Source organism: Miniopterus natalensis, chromosome 7 (assembly GCF_054644295.1).
Source record: "Miniopterus natalensis isolate mMinNat1 chromosome 7, mMinNat1.hap1, whole genome shotgun sequence".
NCBI classification, from domain to species: domain Eukaryota; kingdom Metazoa; phylum Chordata; class Mammalia; order Chiroptera; family Miniopteridae; genus Miniopterus; species Miniopterus natalensis.
Genome location: NC_142087.1, coordinates 52908133 through 52929042, shown reverse-complemented (window position 1 = coordinate 52929042; position 20910 = coordinate 52908133). Strand labels below are relative to the sequence as shown.

General features: G+C 38.9%; 1 protein-coding gene across 5 annotated transcripts in view; it reads right to left on the bottom strand.

The window, feature by feature from the left end:
- Window positions 1-2867: 2867 nt before the first annotated feature.
- The window catches only part of ELP2 (elongator acetyltransferase complex subunit 2), a 38663-nt gene continuing 20620 nt past the window's right edge, over window positions 2868-20910 (bottom strand). The window contains exons 14-22 of one of the 5 annotated variants that reach the window (XM_016195968.2): window positions 19891-19960; window positions 19278-19373; window positions 19077-19134; window positions 18169-18241; window positions 10537-10729; window positions 9022-9143; window positions 7369-7502; window positions 6733-6846; window positions 2868-3592 (exon numbers count right to left, since the gene is read on the bottom strand). In XM_016195968.2, the coding sequence (XP_016051454.2) occupies window positions 3436-3592; window positions 6733-6846; window positions 7369-7502; window positions 9022-9143; window positions 10537-10729; window positions 18169-18241; window positions 19077-19134; window positions 19278-19373; window positions 19891-19960 (1017 nt within the window). In that variant the 3' untranslated portion in view covers window positions 2868-3435. Of the gene's footprint in view, window positions 3593-6688; window positions 6847-7368; window positions 7503-9021; window positions 9144-10536; window positions 10730-18168; window positions 18242-19076; window positions 19135-19277; window positions 19374-19890; window positions 19961-20910 lie in introns of those variants that run through there. The other 4 variants (XR_001601938.2, XM_016195970.2, XM_016195969.2 and 1 more) reach the window with 4 other exon arrangements.

Genomic DNA, 20910 nt, shown 5'->3' with positions numbered 1-20910 from the left:
AGCTTTAATTGTAATAGTAACATATATCCAGGACCGAGGCTAGTATTTTTTATGCATTGGCCCATTTAAGCCTCAAAACAACCCTACGAGGTGGTGTGTGTTTTTTACGAAATGAGACTATCATTTGTTCTTTCTTCCAGAATAAAGCACCTTAATTCTTAGCTGAGTACATGACCACCTGCAATTAAGATTTCATTTCCCAGCTTCTCTTGAGATATGGCCACAAGACTGAAGTTTGACCACAGAGATTAAGCAGAGCTGTGTGGAATTCCAAAAAGTTTTCTTAAAGTCAGGGGCAAGCCTTTTCTTACACCTTCCTCCTTTCCGCTGGCTAGAATACAAAGATCGTGGCAGGAGGCCAAGCAGCCATTCTGGATAGTGAGGAAGCCACACACCGAAGAAGGCAGACAGTAAAGAAAGGAGCCTGAGTCCCCTGCCTACCTTGATTCCTTTTGAGACAGAAAGCATTCATTTTGCACTTTTGTCATACTGAACCACTAATATTATCTCCATGTACAGAAATGGAGTAAAGCTTACTCTCAGTTATTGCCAGTCTGAGCCAGGATTCAAACACATTTCTGATTCCTTAAGTGCAGGTTCCAACCCTCACCTAAAATGCCTTGAGAAATACATAGATTGGTACAAAAGTGGGTAGAGGTCTTGCATTCCTGTTACAGACAACCCAGGATTTTCTATGATGTTTAGGATTTCTCATTTAAAAGAGTGGTTCTGCCCTTTTATATCACTCCTGAATTTGCAGTCTCCCTCCAATTCCCACATTTTCCCTTTGGATAAATAATCAACTCTGCTTCCCCAGAGGCTGCTGGGGAGAGTGATTTGGCCCCTTGCTGTCCAACGTAAACATGTACTTGGAGCAACAGCCCAATCACCTCTCCTGCATCTAGGAAAGTTGTATAGGTCAGAAGACAGCAACTGCTTAGGCTGGCACTTGGCATCAATCTGAACTTTGTGCTGCGAACCAAGCTGTGAAATGAGATATCAGGGGTAATGGGGAAGGGCAGGTTGGAGAATCTGAAATACTCCTCAGCTCCTCTGGAGCAAAGTTCCAAGACTGCCTTTTTGCTTTAGATATTACAAATTACTACCATATGGTTCAAAGGGTGCCCTTTCAGCAGATTATGACCTGTGAGTGTCAAATTACAATGTGCGTGTATAATTTACAGTGTAGGTGGCCCAAGTGTGCAGCAAGTCCTCTGAACGCTTATTGAACTGAATTACCCAGGTGACTGTAAGGAGGATACTTCAGGACAACCTAGGAAAACTGTCTATCTACAAACTCAACAAACAAAACAATAACCAGCCATGAACTCAGTCTCCCCAAGACTAGGCCTGCTTTCAGGGAAACTTCAGGGGTGGAGTTCTATGCTGGAACAGGCTCTGAAGGACTAAGCCCACTCAGTCTGCTCTGGAATCCAGCACAGGATCTGCACAAATCCGTGTGTGCCAATGGGGTTAAAGACTCTGCTCCTGCTGATGAGCAGAGAAATAGCATTCAGAGTGTCCTGGCTTCTGAGGTTGGGAAACTCAGATGCTCACTGCCTTGCTGCATGCACACACACACAAACACCTGAGAAACAAGTTTATTTCATTTCATTTTATTTTTTAAGTTTCTTTATCTTTATTGTTGAAAATATTACAGATGTCCCCTTTTTATCCCCATTGATCCCCTCTACCCCGCATCCATTCCACCCCCAGGCTTTCCCCATACTAATGTCTGTGTCCATGAGTTATGCTTATAAACATGGAAGTTCTTTGATTAATCTCTCCCCACCCACTCCCCTTCCCCACCTTCCCTCTGAGATCCCTCAGACTGTTCCATGCTTCTATGTCTCTGGATCCATTTTGTTCATCAGTTTATTATATTCCACATATAAGTGAGATCATGTGGAGAAACAAGTTTATACAGACTCACTCATCTAGAACTGCAAATATAGATGGCCACTAGCCACATGTGGTTACTGAGCACTTGAAATGTGGCTAGTCGGCACTGAGATGGCTCTAAGTGTAAGATGCATTCTATATTGTACAAAATATAATCAACAAGCTTTTATATTGATATGTTGAAATGATACTACTTTGGACATATTGGGTTAAAACAATATGGCATTAAAATAAATTTTACCTGATTTTATTTTACTTTTATTATGTGGCAACTAGAAATTTTTAGATTACATATGTAGCTTACATTATATTCCCATTGGACTAAGAAATACTGGATAGTGCTTGTCTAGAAACCTCCATTTTAACAAAATACCACTTAACTCTTTTAGAAGCAAGATGTCACATTAGATAATGAGATAAACTCCCACCAAGAAAGTACTCATCTCCAATCTTTCAATCATACAGTATTCATTTAATTGCCAACTGCCAGATGAATCCATGTTCCACTCTCACTCATCTTCATAGTACCTCTCACACCCTGCTCTTAACATCTCTCAGCACAACTCCCAATTCTTATGCTCACCTCCCAACCTCACCTGGCACACCCAACATTCTGTTTCTAGCACCTTCTTCCCTCTGCTATCACTAATCAGTCTCCCTGGGGGACATACTTTACTCTCATGACTCATTTTTGACTTCACATAAAATCAAATTATTCAGAACTCAACTTTTCAGCCCCTATATCTATCAGATTAAATGTTCAGATATTCTGCTTTAAGTTAAAACCTAAAAGAAGAATCTACGTACTTTTAAAGGAATGAAAGAAATGACTGACTACAGTGCAAACTCCCAACCGCCTGCCAAATTCCCAGAATGGGTGGTGTGTACTGGGAAGAAGGGGTCAAGACCACACTTTGTGTGGTCTGTTTATTTACAAAAACTGTTTAAATAAAAACTGAGTAATCTGGATTTTATCTCATTTTATTTTCTATGTCCTCCCTCTGAAGAAGGTAATAAATAATGAAATGTCCCAAAGAAGGGCATATGAAAAGAGAGACCCGAATAACAATCAGGCAAGTTCAGTCATGAAGAGGTTCTTATTTGGAACACATGGACGCAGGTCTGAATCCCTGAAAGCCAGATTCTGAGGGTGTCTGCATATAGAACAATTTTCAGTAAAGTGTATGGCCAGAGCTGACGTGGACATCGTCCCGTGCACCAAAATGTTGCCAGTTCAGCCCCCGATGGGGAGCATGCAGGAGGCAACCAATCAATGTTACACTCTCACATCAATGTTTCTCTCTCTCTCTCCCTCTCCTTCCTCTAGCTCTAAAAATCAATAAAAAATCTTTAAAAAAAAAGAAAAAGTCTGAAGCCCTCATCAGATTTCAAAGGGTCTGTGTCCCAAATTAATACTACTATAGGACTTAAAAATGAAACTCAATGAAATTATGAAGTAAAGACAGGTTATCTATTTACATGATTTAAATATTTTAAGACAGCAATGATTATATGCTTGTAATAAATAGTCCATTACAGTGCAACTCTGTTAACTTTGTATATCCTCACAGTATGATCTTCGCCACAACTTGCAAAATGTAACCACTCAGTGCCTTCTGCTTCCTTCTGTCCAGTTTTTCCATTACAATTCTTCCAGCATAATTTTTTGACAGCAAGTGTATGGCTTTGGCTAAAACAAAAAGAAAGTATTAAATGAATGTATGCCATGACTATAAAATATTTTACTGGGTGCTTACCTATATATTAATTTAACTAGTATACTCTTACTATTAATAACATAAATAAAAGTCAAAACCTGAAAATCACAATGTACAGGTTTTAAAATACCATCACTAATATTTTAGAAATTTTATTCTAACCTTAAAAACATGTTTTACTTAAAACTGTCAATATCTAATTTACTGACCATGTGATACCATCAAAAAGAGCAAGGAAAAGAAGATGAATTTCCATCAAATTTTGTTTTAATGATCAGTGGAATTCATGACATGGCTATTAGAATCAGCCTTTCAGATAACTTTTCTAAATGTGTTTCTTTAAGAATTCCAACTCTGCAACATATTCTAGATTATTTATTCTTCTGACATCCCTATGACATGAATGGACTCTCACTCACATTTTTACTACTGGGTAAGGAAAGACAATGAAAGACTTAATAAACTGCCCAGTGAAAGAACCTTGGTCTCCAATGTGATCTTCAACTGCATGACCTTGAGCAAGATGCTCGTATCAATGCCCATCCCCACCGCCATGGCAGACCTACAATGCTCCCAAACATAGATTATTAATAAACCTCTATGAAAATACAATATACTCCATAAATTTAACCTACAAATTAAACCTTCAAACCAAAAAGGAATAAAGACAGATTTTAAGGCAGTAAAAGCTGAAGATAATGCCAGAGCACACAAATAATATTTTCAAATGCTGAGAGCCCCTGTCACCAGATGCACTCTCAAGTTCAAAGGGAATGTATACTTTTGAAGTACGGAACACATTTTAAATCAGCAAACCAGAATCTATGCAACCTATGCACCGCAATCTATGCACAGTAATCTAATTACTGTGAGCCCTTGCAAGTGGCCCCTCTGGGAGGTCACACATCTCCACAGTGCTGCGGTGCCTCAGTGCTTCCCGAAATTCTTCGAAAGGAAATGCCTGAGTACTATCAATGATCATTTTTGTGTGAGGATGGATTTGATTATTGAAAACATTTAAGTCATTTGGAGATGAGCTTTTTAAAAAGTGATCAACATGAGTAAAACTATAAAAGGTATTATAATTGGTTTTCTTGCCCAGCCAGTGTGGCTTAGTGGTTGAGCATCGACCTATGAACCAGGAGGTCACAGTTTGATTTCTCTTCAGGGTTTGATTCCTCATCTCTCTCCCTCTCCTTCCTCTCTCTCTAAAAATCAATAAAAAATCTTTAAAAAAAAAAGTCTGAAGCCCTCACCAGATTTCAAAGGGTCTGTGACCCAAATTAATACTACTATAGGACTTAATACTACATGTCCGGGTTGCAGGCTCGATCCCTAATAGGGGGAGTGCAGGAGGCAGCCGATCAATGATTCTCTCTCATCATTGATGTTTCTCTCTCTCTCTCCCTCTCCCTTTCTCTCTCTGAAATCAATAAAAACATATAAAAAGCTTATAATTGGTTTTATTGCATCTAGTAAGCTAGTTCTGAATGCACTTCCTAAAGAGAAGTTCCAAAAATGATTTGAAATTGTGACACCGCTGAAACAAGTATATATATATATATATATATATATATATATATATATATATATATATATATATAGTATATTGCTTCCCAGGGGAGTCACTTTGAGGGACAATACTTATTTGGTTACATAAGCTTGGAGATAAAAGGTTTCTTTTTTCACAATATTCTTTAAATCTAGCACATTAATATCTTACATTTAGAACACAGGGAGTGGGGGGGAACAAACCTAAAATGGAGTGTTTGCTTATCAATTACTTTCATGTCTCATTACTAGCAAGAAGTTTCACTTAAGAGGTACTCGAAATTTGGTAACTGGAACATTAGCAATCCAAATACTATAATGTATTAAGTCAGGAATTAGTTCTTATAAATCCAAAATCATCATACTGATTTTTTTTAAATCTTAAAATAAAAAAACCAAAATTCTGTACATGTTACCTACCTGTGCTTTCTAAGGGACTTCCTGCCAGTGACCCACATTCAGGCCATGGAAGTGGTCTGGGTACCAGGCAAAGGCAGAGAGCACTGTGGGCAGGCAAGGTGAAAGGAAAGAAAAGAAAGGGAAGGGGAGGCCAGCAGGAGAGAAAATCTCAAGTGCCTAAAAAATGGAACTTCACTGGAATACTTCCCTCTTCAGTAAGCCAATGGCATGAACTACTTCAACTGCTAACCCCAGCATCAGAGAGGCAGGAGAGAAGCCATGAGGGGAGCAGTAATACGAGGGAGGCAGTGATAAAGGCATATTTCAGCTTAACAAATAAAATTATAATGAACACTAACATGCTTTGTGGATAAGGAAACCAGTTTCCCAGGATGAAACATGGGGTAAGAGATGTGCTCACGAGTCTCTCTCTTTTAAGCCAATCACCTCATCATGCCATCGTCTGGAATTGTTTTTGAAATTATATACTGAGCAGTTCAGAGAGATAAGAGCTGAAGAATCCTAAGAAAATCTGACATAGAATGATAACGGTGACCTTTCTGAAAGTTTAGATGGTTTTCAAAAGTAAATGGGTTAAAAAATAGATCAAAAAACGATCCCTACTGTTTAGGCAGGTGGAACTCGGAGGATGTTGTAAAGAGCAGGTGTCTAAACCAGCTCTTGTGGCAAAGGCCCATGTTCAGGATGTGAGGCTCAGGGACAGATTACTCTGCTTGACAGCCTGTCATGAGGCGTTGAGGGGCACTGACAGTTTGCTCTATTGTGGGACCTGAGATGAAGTGTTCAAACGCCACCAAAGCACAATCAGTAATATTTCCAAAAATCACCAAAGTTTTGAATCAATTTTTATCAAATTCTAAAACACGTCATTATGAAAATTACTTTTCTCAAATGTGTTAAGTGTAAAGATAATATTACTCAAACAAGCAATTCGGTCAAGCAAATTTTTAAAAACCAAGTATAATATAGTAACAAACATCAATTTCAAGAGGTTATACCACAGCACACAGGGGTACCACTAGTGGAGAGCACCATAACTACAGATTTGTGTCCTCTCTATGTAAATGTGGCATAAAATGTGCCGCTAAAGATTTCATGATTTCTATCTAGTCTAATGGAAGCAAAAATAGGAAGAAAATACCTTTGACTTGTTTCTACACAGTGGATCCAGTCATTTACTTCTGGAACTTGATCAGTCTTTTTCCAGGTATATAAACAAATCTTTCCACACTCTAATCCTACAGCAACAACATATCTGTTTTTAAAGGAGGGAGGAAGGCAGTTATTAATTTAGCATGAATTTCTGTTCTGTCATCACTCTAAAGTAGCTCCTCACAGTGTTCCCAACTGCCCCATGCTTACTGAGGCCTCTGTTTACAACCACCAGCCCAGAATACAGTGCACTACTGTACTGTGCCCTCAAGGAGCCTCCTCCCCATCAAGGATGCCCAATGACAAAGCCCAAGAAGCAACATGTCCCTGGCTGGTTACAGGGGCTCCCATTCTGCTGAAGACACTTATTGCACAGAAAGCACCAGTCTTGAATTTGGTAAAATAAGAACCTTTGGGCCACACTCCCAACCTTCCTTTCACCACTTTGAATATCATCAAGTTCTATCAATTTAAAAATTCTTATGAGAAACATAAGCATTATTAAAAAAAAAAAAAGCTTGGAAGCTAAAAGAACCCATGAATCAAAGTGTAAGAGGGCCACATATTAAGAAACCAAGTGGTCTTCTTAAAGAAACATACAAGGAAGCCACACACAGAGACTAACCGTTGGGAAAGGTTAAGCACCGGGCAGACGCTGACGGCTGTCACAGACCCACCCACGTCCAGGACGGAGGAGCAGGGCCCGATGCTGTGCTCGATGGAGTCATCGCTGGAGTCGCACTCACCCCAGACAACCACCTAACACAGGCAGATCAAACTCTGTAAAACTTTCTCTTCGCAAGGCTTCCAGCAATGCATTAGAGAGTTTCAATGACATAGGTAATGCAAAATATCTGCTCTGGCAGTCAAAAAAAATTCAACATTTACATTTGTGTTCTGGGACTTAAAGAGCACTTTAAGCATCACAGAGAAGCCACAGTGTAGCAGACACAAGTCTCTGAGACCTCAACTACCTAAGTGTGCCATCCAAAGATGGACTGCCCCTGCCAGGGAGTATCTGGCATGCTCTTCACACTCAGGAAACCAGTTCTGATCCAGCGAGTTTCAACTGACCATGTGCTCAATGAGGGGCTCATGCACATGCCCAAGAAGTTACCACAAAATGTATGGAGACCAATCAAGTCCCTGGCTCTCCCTCTACACCACCCACTGCTCAGGGCATCAGCTCGGCTGTCAAGAGGCCCTAACCTTGAAGATACTCCACATAAGACATGAGGCTTCCCTGGAAGCTTATGTCTCAAGGGGGTGTGATTGGTCACAAAGAAATGGAGGGAAGTGAAACGGATGCAGGAACCAAAGCAAGATTCTGAGAAGGCTCTGTCCAAGCAAGTGGAAGAGCATTTCTGAGCACGTGCAGCGGATGATGCCTTGTCTGTTTCAGTCCTGCCTATCCCTGAAAGCCACAGCTGGGCCATCTGCTACTGGGCGTGACTGGAGGGCAGAAGCAGCCCTGCCTCCTTGGCAGCTAGCAGAGCATAGGCAAATAAACGCCAGGGAATAATTAAATAGGCTAGTGAACAGAGTGAAGGTCTGAGGGAAAGGTTTTAGGGGCTGACATTTCATGTCTCACTGCCCATGCTGGCCCTCCACTTCAGTAACCTGTACCATGACTAGGACTGGAGAAGGCAGGGAGAGGAAAGGAAACACTCAACTGCCTTGCCACCTTTGGTCAGCAGGCACTGCAAAAAAAGGAAAATGAAGAGTAGGAAAACAGAGGAAAGACCAGAAGCCGGGTGAACATTTCCCAGAGAACAAGGGTGACGGTCATAGTCAAGAACCTACTGCTAGCTAACTTGCTCTGCTTTTTGGAAAGCATGGATCACACACACAACACACACACCACTGAATGAAAAGGTAATAATCATTCATTATAGAAGAAAATTTCATTCATGAAAGTATGAAAAAGAAAAGTAGAAACTGTTTTCCCCCTTATGTCCTCTTGCCCTGCTCCTGCTCTCCTCCTTTCTTAGTCTTGATCCATTTCATTTACTACTTTTCACCCACTGGGGCCATCTGATGCAGGTCATGTGTCGGAAAGGTTTTCTTATATTTGACACTTCAGAGAAATGTGCTTACAGCATTTTAAAAGTAAGAAAGTACTTTTTTATGTATGCATATGAGAAACACAGAGGGAATATATAAATCAGTTTTTGAAAGTTGTATCAGAAAGTCAGGATTATGTGGTTTCTACCCAAACATACCTGTAATGACACTATTTTACATTTGAAAAAATATTAAGTTAAAAAAAAAAAATTACCTTTTTGTCCCGACTTCCAGTGAAGAAAAACTTGCTATCAGGACTCCAATCACAAGACCAAATAATTCTACTGTGCACAGCAGTGACTTTGTTGGTGAAGGCAAAGAGACTGAAAATTGGGTCTGAAAGAAACACACATGGACTACTCACAAAGCAGAGAAAGCTGTTTTGCCTGTTAAAAAGCTATGTTTAGGTGACATATACATCATGTAATTTAGTATTCAATTTACATATGCTAACTTTCACAACAGACCAAGGCTAGGCAGCTGACCCCTTACCAGAAGGCTCTGGGAATAGTTAGTTTTCTAGTAGGGAATGATTTTATATTGACTAGTCATCCTCTAGTGACTGATGACAAACATCTTCTAGGCACTTAGCTAAACGGTCACTTTATGCCTATGGAAGAGGCCTGAAGCAATTTAACCTTACTAAGGAAGTAGCCAGATTTGCACATTAGCTATGGGGGAAAAAGATTAATGCACCCGTACGTAGGATGCATTATGTAAATAGTGTTTAAAAAAAACACCTAAACTTAAAAAAATCTTTTCCCTTGTAAGATTTAAATGTAAGGTAACTTCTAGCCCTTATATGGACTAAACATATAACTGCTTATGAGAAAGGAAGAGGAAGGTATTTATTAATCCATAATCTTAACAGCAAATTAATAGATATCTTACTAGTATCATTTTATCTTTTTAAAAAGCAAAGGTTAGGAATTCACTAGTTAGTTGCAAGAGAAATCAGTCTGTCTAACACATACTGCCAAGTAGGTGTCACAGTTCCTGGTATTCTCTAAAGGACAAGAAACTAAGGGACTAGAAATATCACAAGATCAAACAACATGTAGGTTACATCAGTGAAAAAATTAAAAGTAGGAGTAAATAACACAGAGATACTTTAAACACTCTCTAGATTTTACCCAAAGAAACTGGAGAACTAGGAATGGCCACTGTGGAAACAACACAAAGCTTTTTTTCTTTTCATTTTTTTTCAATTTATGCCAAGTTCAGCGTAAAATGCACGTAGGTGTGTTAACATCTTGCCCAGAGGTCATGTTATTCCCAGATGGATGCCTAAAACACCCTTCCCAATTATGAAAGTGACAAGAGTGGTAGGAAAAGGTAAACATAATGGTCCTTCTAAGTTTCATAATTTAATTGTATCTTCATTATTCCTGTCCCATAAATTCCTAGCTTGGGTGGTTATGGTAGCATTCTATAACCATCCACAAAATCTAAACTTTCTACACATATATTTTTATGTTTCTGTAACTGAGATGTCTGAACACATGCTATCCTGACTACATAATCACAAGGAAGTCAACCCAAAGACCATCTGCATTTAAATCTTACAAGGAAGGTTGAGTCTTCCTCAATTATAACAGAATTTTTGAAAGACTGCACAACAGTGAGACTCTGCCCTTCAACTGTTAACACTTCTGTTTCTCTTTACCCACAGCTGCTCGAGGTGGAAAAAATGGATATAATAATCTTTCCTATTAAAAACAATTTTTACCTAACTCAGGTGAGATTGTATCCTGCCTTTTCCATAGTGACCAGGTCCGATCTCTGGAAACAGCTAGTAAGAACTTGTCATTAGGTGAGAAGGCCATCTGTGTGACAGTCAGACTGTGGAAAACTAAATTCTGCACCTGTTTCCAAGATGTAGTATTCCAAAGAATGATAGCTGCGTGCTCTTTCTTAGCGGCCTGTAGGACAGACATGAAATATCAGTTTAAAGATATTCACTTTCTAGTCAGAAGTAACAGGCATCAGAATTACTCTCTTGTGTGAAAAAACTAAAAATCCAGACAAAGTACATGAAAATAATGACACCTCAAAACTGAGATATCTGATTCTTGAGAGACAAAATGAATCAGGCGGGGGGGGGGGGGGGGGGGGGCGGGACATCATCAAACTCTATGGCAACTTCAAGCAGTTAAATACATGTGTACCTAGAGTCCCCAAAGAGGATGAGAAGAAAATATGGCTGAAAATTTTTCCAAATTTGATGAAAATACTAAACCTACAGATCTAAGAAGTTCAATAAAACTCAAACACAAGAAATATGAAGAAAATATATACCAACAATATTTAAATTGTTTAAAACCAGCACTAAATGTGAAATTGCAACTGGAGGGCAGGGGAAGATCCATTACTGAGGAACAAAGACAAATTACAGCAGACTTGTGAAAAACAATGCAAGTCAAAAGATCTGGAAACAGCCCAAGTGCCCATCAGGAGATGAGTGGATAAAAAAGCTGTGGGACATTTACACCATGGAATACTATGCAGCTGTAAAGAAGAATCTCATACCCTTTGGAACAGTATGGATGGATCTGGAGAAAATTATGCTAAGTGAAATAAGCCAGGCAGAGAAAAACAAACATCACATGATCTCGCTTATATGTGGAATCTAAAGAACTTAATAAACTGATGAACAGAATAGATTCAATGACATGGAAGCATCAATGAGACTGATGAATGTCAGAGGGATGGAGAAGGGCGGGTGGGTGGAGGAGGAGAGAGTAACCAAAGAATTTATGTGCCTATATGCACAACCCAAGGACACCGACAATGGTGGGGAGAGGGACTGGGGAGGGGGCGGGGTGGAATGGGTCATTGGGGAGAAAAAGGGACATCTGTAATATTTTAAACCAAAATAAAATTTAAAAAAAAAAGAAAATGGAGCAACATCTTAGTATGTGAAAGGAAAACCAATAACTCTTTCCCCACCATAAAAAACATTCATAAATGAAGAAATCTATTTTTTTCAAACAAAATCTGAAGAAAAAAATTCATCACTAGCAGAATTGCATTACAAAGAATGTTAAAGAATATCATTTAGGCATAAGGCAAATGATACCCGATGGGAATTTTTTTTTTATTACTTAAATCTCTATAAAAGATAATTGGTCAAAACAAAAATAGTAACAATGTTATGGGATTTCTATGAATAAGTAAAATGTAAAATGACAATACCACAAAGTAGGGGGAAACAAAAGTATACTTCTGTAAAGTTCTGAAATTGTATATAAAACAGTGCAATATTACTTGAAAGTAGACTGTATAGTAAGTTAAAGATGTATACTATAAAATGTAAAACAATCAATAAAATAACACAACAAAAAGTTATATCTACTAACCAAACAGAAGAAATAAAGTAAAATCATAAAAACAAATCAATTAATCCAATATAAGTAAAATGGAACAAAGAACAGATGGACCAAGTAGAAAACAAATTCAAATCCAACCATATCAATTATGACAATTAAAATGAAAGATTATCAAGATGAGTTAAAAACAAGGCCTAACTATATGCTGCCCTCCAAAAACCCACTTGAAATAAAACGAGTAACTCAAAAGTAAAATGATGGAAAAGATATATAATTCAAGTATCATTCAAAAGAAAGCTAGGATAACAATATGAACAGCAGAGTAGACTTAAGAGCATAAAATATATTACCAGAAATTAAAGAGGGGTGATTACTCAGGAAAACATAACAATCAAAAATGTTTTAACAACAGAGCTTCAAAATATATAAAGTAAAAACTGATTGAACTGCAAAGATTAAAAGACAAGTCCACAATTACAATCAGATTTCACAATGCCACTCAATAAAACTGAAAGGATAAAGACTTGAAAAGTACTATCAACCAATCTGACCTAGTTCATATTTTCAAAACACTCCACCCAACAGAAATAGAATCCATTCTTTTCAAATTGAACATGAAAACTTACCAAGATTAAAGTTTAAAAGATTTTATTCAAATCATGTGTTCTCTGACCACAGTGAAATTAAATTAGAAATTGTTAACAGAAAGATAACTGGAAAACACTCAACCTATGGAAACTAAATAATACATTTCAAAATAAACTATAGGTCAAAGACGAAATCAAAGGAATATTAGAAAGTATTTTTAATTAAATGAAAATGAAAACACAACATATTAAAATTTGTGGAATGCCTCAAAAACAATGCTTAAATGGAAATTTATAGCACTAAACACCTGTATTAAAACATAGAAAACACAACCCAATATGGAAAAAATTGGTAAGTTAGACTTCACCAAATCATACAACTTCGGCTCTTTGAAAAAATTCTTAGGAAAATGAAAAGACAAGCCATGGGAATAATTATCTGCATTGCACATGTCTGATAGATGATCCAGTGTATATAAAGAACTTTTCAAAATTCAATAATAAGAAAACAATCCAATAAAGAAATGGGCAACAGAAGCGAAATAAGCCAGTCAGAGAAAGACAAGTATCATATGATCTCACGCATGTGTGGAATCTAAAGAACAAAATAAACTCATGAATAAAATAGATACAGAGACATAGAAGCATGGAACAGACTGAGGGATCTCAGAGGGAAGGCGAGGGTAAGTGGGTGGGAAGAGATTAACCAAAGAATTTATATGCACATTATGCATAACCCATGGCCACAGACAATAGTGTTGTGAAAGCCTGGGGTGGGGGCAGCAGAGGGTAGAAAGGATCAAGTGGGAAAAACGGGGACATCTGTAATACTTTCAACTATAAAGATAAATTTTTCAAAAAGAAATGGGCAACAGATTTGAAGATATTTCATCAAAGACATATAAATGGAAAATTAGCACGTGAAAAAATGCTCAACATTATTAGTCATTAGGAAAATGCAAATTAGAACCACAATGAAATATTACACACCTATTAGAATGCTTAAAAAGACTGACCATACCAAGTGTTGGTGAGGGTGTAGAGCAACTAGAACTCTAACGTACTGCTGGTGGGCTTGGAAAATGGTACAATCACTGTAGAAAATACTTTGGCTGTTTATCAAAAATTTAAATATGCACCTACCATACCACCTAGCAATTCCACAATTTGGTCTTTACTCAAAAGAAATGAAAGCATATATCCATGCAACTTGTACACAAATACTCATAACTGCTTTATGAGAAAAGTCAAAAACTTTGTAAGCAATTCAAATGTCCATTAAAAAGTGAATGGATCAACAAATTGTGATATACCTATAAAAGGAAAACTAGTCAGTGCAAAAAAGAATGAACTATTGATACATGCAACGTGGATGAATCTCAAATCATTATGCTGAATGAAAAAGGCCAGATCAAAAAAAAAAAAAAAAAAAGTATATACTGTGTGATTCCATTTATATAAAATTTTAGAAAATGCAAAGTACTCTATCATGACAAAAAGCAGATTAGTGGTTTCCTAGGGATGGGGGCTGGAGAGGGTAAGGAGGGGCTGGAAAGAGGAATTACCATCGGGTAAATTTTTGGGACTGATGGATATGTACATTACTTTTTTTTTTTTTTGGTCCCAATTTTAGATAGTTTTATTTAAGACAATGCATTTTCCACTTTACAATACAGCGTTATAAAATGCATTATTTCCTTCCCTTGTGCATATAGTCCATATTCAAGTATCAAGAATGCCCAGTTATTTACTATACACAGCTCAACTTTTAAAACTGCTATGGAATTTGCTACAAATTTGGGTCCTTCAGTATTTTGTGTGGAACAATGCTAAATCTATGCTCAAAGTTGGCTTAATCAACCTCTTCAATGGCGGGTCCAGAGGAGGCACCACCAGATGGAGGGGCTTCACTACGAGGGAAGTCGCCAGGCACTCCCCTTGTGGCATGTCCCCTGCACTCTGGTACAGCTTGGTAATGATGGGGTTGAATCATTACCCCATCATTAGACTTTTTCCAACTCTACCTGCTGATATTCAGATTCTTATCAAGCCAGTTGATGATTTTATCACACTTGTCAAGAATCTTCTGTTTGACCTCATCATTGATCTTGCCTTGAAATTTTTCATCGTCAACATTTGCCTTCATGTTGAACGCATAGGATTCAAGTGAATTCTTGGAATACACGTTGTCCGGCTGCTTCTCATCTTCAGCTTTGTACTTCTCAGCTTCCTGGACCATACGTTCAATGTCTTCCTTGCTCAGGTGGCCCTTGTCATTGGTGATGGTAATCTTGTTCTCTTTTCCTGTACTCTTATCCACAGCAGAGCCACTGAGGATGCCATTGGCATCAATATCAAAAGTGACTTCAATATGAAGAACACCACAAGGTGCAGGAGGTATGCTGATGAGTTCAAACTTGCCAGGCAGGTTGTTATGCTTGGTCACGGCACGCTCACCTTCATAAACCTGAAAGAGTACACCAGGCTGGTTGTCAGAGTAGGTAGTGAAGGTCTGTGTCTGTTTGGTAGGAATGGTAGTATTATGCTTGATGAGGACAATCATGACTCCACCAGCAGTCTCAATGCCAAGGGAAAGAGGAGTGACATCCAACAGCAGCAAATCTTGAACATTTTTGGATTTGTCTCCAGAGAAGATGGCTGCCTCGACAGTTGCACCATAAGCAACAGCCTCATCAGGGTTGATGCTCTTATTCAACTCTTTTCCACTGAAGAAGTCCTGTAGGAGTTTTCTGAATCTTGGGAATATGGGTAGAACCCACCTACCAGAACAGTATCATAGAAATAAGACTTGTCAAGCTTGGTATCCCGAAGGGCTTTCTCTACAGAGTCCAGACTGCCACGGAAAAGGTCAGCATTCAATTCTTCAAATCAGGCACAGGTGACAGAGGTACAGAAGTCAATTCCTTCGTAGAGCAAATCAATCTCAATACTTGTCTGAGTGCTAGTACACTTAGCATGTTCACAAGCAGTACGAAGGCGACAGACAGCCCTCTTGTTCTCACTGATATTCTTCTTATGCTTGCATTTGAAATCAGCAATGAAATGGTTGACCATTTGGTTATCCAAAGTCTTCTCCATCTAAGTGGGTGTCCCCAGCTATAGATTTGACCTCAAACAGTCCATCTTCAGTGGAGAGAATTGACACATCGAAAGTGACAACTCCCAAGTCAAAGATCAGGATGTTTCTTTCAGCTCCAACTTTTTTGTCTAAGCCATAAGCAACAGCAGTGGCAGTTGGCTCATTTATGACTCTAAGTACACTGAGACCAGCAATAGTTCCAGCATCTTTGGTAGCCTAACACTGAGAGTTACTGAAGTAAGCAGGTACTGTGACAATAGCATTGGTAACAGTGTTTCCAAGGTAGGCTTCTGTGATTTCTTTAACCTTTGTCAAAACCACAGAGGACACCTCTCTGGATAGAAACTTTTGTCTCTCCCTTGAGCTTGCCAGCATCATTCACCACCATGAAGGGCCAATGCTTCATATCAGATTGGACAACAGCATCAGCAAATCTACATCCAATCAAGCGCTTGGCATCAACAACCATGCTGGTAGGATTCATTGCAATTTGATTCTTTGCAGCATCACCAAGCAATCATTTGGTATCAGCAAAGGCAGCATAACTTGAAGTGGTCTGGTTCCCCCGATCATTAGCAATTATTTCCACTTTTCCATGCTGGAAGACATCCACACATGAGTAGGTGGTACCAAGATCAATGTCAACCGTAGGTCTCTTAGACATGGCTGCTTGAGTGTATGCATGGCTTGCACAAACCTGATCGGAACAGCTGCCCCCACATTCAATGAGAGGATATGTATGTTATCTGGATTGTGGTGATGACTTCACAGGTATCAACATTTGTCAAAACTTATCAAATTGTTCACTTTGAACATGCAACTTACAGAACACTAATGACATCTTAATAAAGCTGTTGAAAACATTAGTTTAAAATAAAGATGCATCTAATCATTTGCTTTACCAGTCAAAACAAAATGTCAACTGGCACCTTCAATTCAAGAAACTCAGCTACCGTGAGATTGGTGCCTGGAAGATAAAGCTACAAGAAGTTCCCATGGGCCCTTCTATTGAGCAGGTGAGTTTACACAAACATTCAGATTTAAACTTCCCAAGCCACGTTATTAGCCATGCCTCTTTTCCACTGTTTATTAAAATATAAAACACACAGAAAAAGTACACAAATTAAAAAAACAAAAGTCAGTTGCACATGCTTGTAGTGAGCCAACTCGGAAAGGAAAAAATCAATTATATGACTGACAGTGCCCAAAACTAAAACAAACTAGCTGCTCCGTAGAAGCACAGCTATTCCTGCTACTAAGCCTCATTCTTCCCACAGGCCTCTGCATCAGAAAGAAGTACTCTCAGGACCACCCTCACAGAGAGGGCAACAAGCAAGGGGGTGGAGCAGGAGGACACAGCAGTATCTCTTATGGTGCCTCTCAATACAGGCCAGTGGCAAGAAGCCACAGCAAAAGCAGGGACAGTGGAACATCCAGAATGACAGCTCTCATCACTATGCTTAAAACAAGTAAATAAATTTTAGAAAATTTAGGGGAATGTGTGTATCTCAGAACCTTCAAGCAATCCTCCATAAATATTATATTATTTCACTCCACAGCATATGGATAACTACTGAATAATGAGTTCAAGATGAGTCTGCCAAGCAAATGTTTCCAGTGCACTATTCTGCAGTTTCATGCTGTTGGCTGGCTGAGCAGGGCACCACCCTGCCTCACCCTGGCACGGGCGGAGGGACTCCACTCAGGTCCATACCAAGAGTGTCGTCAAGAAGCCACCAGATGGCCCGGCCAGGCGTGGCTCAGCGGTTGAGCATCAACCTAGGATCCAGGCAATCAGGGCTCGATTCCTAGTCAGGGCACATGCCCGGGTTGCGGGCTCCATCCGCAGTCGGGGGCGTGCAGGGGGCAGCCGATCAATGACTTTCTCATCATTGATGTTTCTATCTCTCTCCCTCTCCTTTCCTCTCTCTGAAATCAATAAAGATATATTTTTTAATAAAAAAAAAAAAAGCCACCAGATGGAGTGCCCTCTAACTTTCATCTTCTCATTTTTCTGTGTCTCCAGAACTCCAATTATTTAAAATTTATCATATTTTTAGGACTCATTTTAAGATACCTGATTAAATAATTTTTGAGTAGGGACATAAATCAGTTCAAATCAAGTATTTAGGATTAAAATTGTGCAGCTGAAATAGATTTAAAATGCAACGGCAAGCTTTCAATGAAACAGAAAGAAAAGGAGACTAAGAAAGTAAGATTCAGAAAAAGCAGGCACCAGTGGCCATTCATACACACAGTGTTCTGACAAAATTACTACCAAACTTGCAGGAGCCTAACGACTCAAATACCTGTGACCAAGTAGAATAAAAAGTAAAATTCCCTACCTTACAAGCTGAGGCAAGCAGAGTCTTTGAATTGTTACAAGCAACACAAAACAATTCGTAACCATGTCCATATCTAAAATTTAAAACGAGAAAATGCATGACCCCTGTTAATTAGTAAATATCCTCATGCTGCAAAGTTTTAAATTGTGAAAAGAATAACATCAACCTCTCTAGTAAACATAGTCTTTTAGGGAACATTAAATTTCTGCCCAGGCAAACATTTGGGGGAAAAGAGATACTGGAGAAATATGCCAACTTCCTAAAAGTAATACAACTTAAACAATTAGATTAAAATACAAGTTTTGGCCAGCCGAGTGGCTCAGTTGTTCGAGCATCATCCCATGCACTGAAAGGTTGCCGGTTTGATTCCCAATCAGAGCACATACTTAGGTTGCAGGTTCAATCTCAGTCGGGACATGTACGGAAGGCGAACAATGGATGCTCTCTCTCCCCCTTCCTCTCTCTAAGCATGTCCTGGGGTAAGGGTTAAAAAAAAAGAAAAAGAAAAAAATACAAGTTTTCACCCCCAGGCAGCCAGTACAATAAATAATAAATCATAGAAAGGTTTTGATGGGGAACCACCAAGGGAAAAAAAGACAAACAGAATAACAAATCTTAAAAGTCTTAAAAACATATATATACACACACATGCATACATATATATACAATATTATGCTTATCTACTTTAAAAATTAAGACCAATAAGCAAACCTAGTAAATATAAGACATAGCAATATAAAAACCTATATGAAGATTGATTCTCACGCATTATGAAAGCCACTAAAAGATCTTTAGAGCAGGGAGGGAAATGTAGGTAAGAGGAAAGAAAAGAAAAAACAAGTTGGAGGGATGGGGGGGAACTGCAAGTTATGACACAATCAGACCAAACTGCTAACAGTTTAACTTACAGTTTTTGAACTTCAGGCCACAAAGTATTCTGCAGAAGTTGATCCTCAGTGGGAGGTTCTACAATAAATTCATAGCGCTGCAGTTATTTTTTTCTATTTCCATTCAAATAAAAAAGTAAATGCTAGAGCACTTATTTAGGTCAGCAGTGGCAAATATAAGTACTAATGGTTCTATTAAATCATCTTTTTGTCAGTTCTTACCAGTAAGTATGGAAGGTTGAAAGGCCATCTGGTGAGACTCAAAACCTGTCCTAGTTAACAGCTCTTCTTCATCAGATGGCTGAGAAGCTATATCTCCTAGTTTAAAAGAAACATATAACATCATGAATAATCACCATCTTTAAGTCTCCTATACATGTTCCAATACTACGGCCATCAGTTAGAAAATAGTGGTACTTCAAAGTAGTGTAATTCAAAGCCATATCCATGTGATTACAAAGCCAAGGGTATTTCTACTACTCATGTTTTCAAAATGTGCTCCTAGAAGCACCAGTCAATTCTATAAGGATCCCTTCCTTTTTCTTTGACCTACCAATTCCCAAACTTTTAAAACTATGGAACATTCTTTCGGCAACCCATATTAGCATCTGTGGTTGTAGTGCTCCAAGACACACTTTGTGAAAGCTGCACCTATTTCAGGCTCTGCATGTGTACAGAGTACTTATAATAAAACATGACAAAGAAGACAGATGCATGTACTGTGACTTTTTAAAAAATATGGGCTGCAATGAATATTAAGTACATCTTATACAAGTGTGTAAGTAGGTTTTATGTACCGCTACAGAGTGGATAATTTTGGAGGCTAAAGCCTTACCCTGAAAGACAGCTTTATTTGATAATCCCAAAGCAGGGACAGTAGCTCCTTCTGGAAGATCGCCATCTTGCTGTAATAAAAAGTATGGCATGTGTTTTAAACGCTGAAAGTTACTGTTACCTCCTCAGGCACTACAAAAATGTCATGCTCAGAAATGCTGAGAAGCAGCTTAAAGATCACCTTTGTGTGAATATCTGCCCATACTTCCATTTCCTGAACCAACAGAGGCAATGCTAGGCAATCAGACAGGCTCCAGCTAACCCCCAACCCTCTATCCAATTCAGAAAGTTGGGTGTACTCTCATCCATGAGCTCATCGAACCCTAAAAGCTCACTGTGTTTCAGGGTATGATAGGGAATGCACTGGGCTGGCTTCTAGCAAAGAGTGAGCTCAAAATGGAAGGCCCAGAGCTCTACTTCCAAGAAAGTCTCATAGGCACATCCCTAATGATGCTCATGTAAACACAGATGTTTCCCAGAAAGGGAGTCAGAGTATTTTCTTTAAAAAATTTTTTACAGCCCGGCCAAGCGTGGCTCAGCGGTTGAGCATGGACCTAGGATCCGGGAGATCGCAGTTCGGTTCCCGGTCAGGGCACATGCCTGGGTTGCAGGCTCCATCCCCTGTCAGGGGCGTGCAGGAGGCAGCTGATCAATGATTCTCACTCATCATTGATGTTTCTATCCCTCTCTCCCTCTCCTTTCCTCTCTCTGAAGTCAATAAAAATGTATTTAAAAAAAAAAAATTTTTTTTTACAGCCTGAGCTGGTTTCACTCAGTGGTTAGAGCCTCAGCACTCAGACTGAAAGGTCTGGGGTTTGATTCCGGTCAAGGGCATGTACCTCGGTTGGAGGCTCAATACCTGGCCCCAGTCAGGGAGTGTGCAAGAGGCAACCGACAATGGTATACTATTCTGCATTTGTCTATATAGTTATCTTTATCAATAAGTTTTATACTTATCAACGTGTCTCACATCAATGTTTCTTTCTCTCTTTCTCTCTCTCTCTCTTTCTTCCTTCCACTC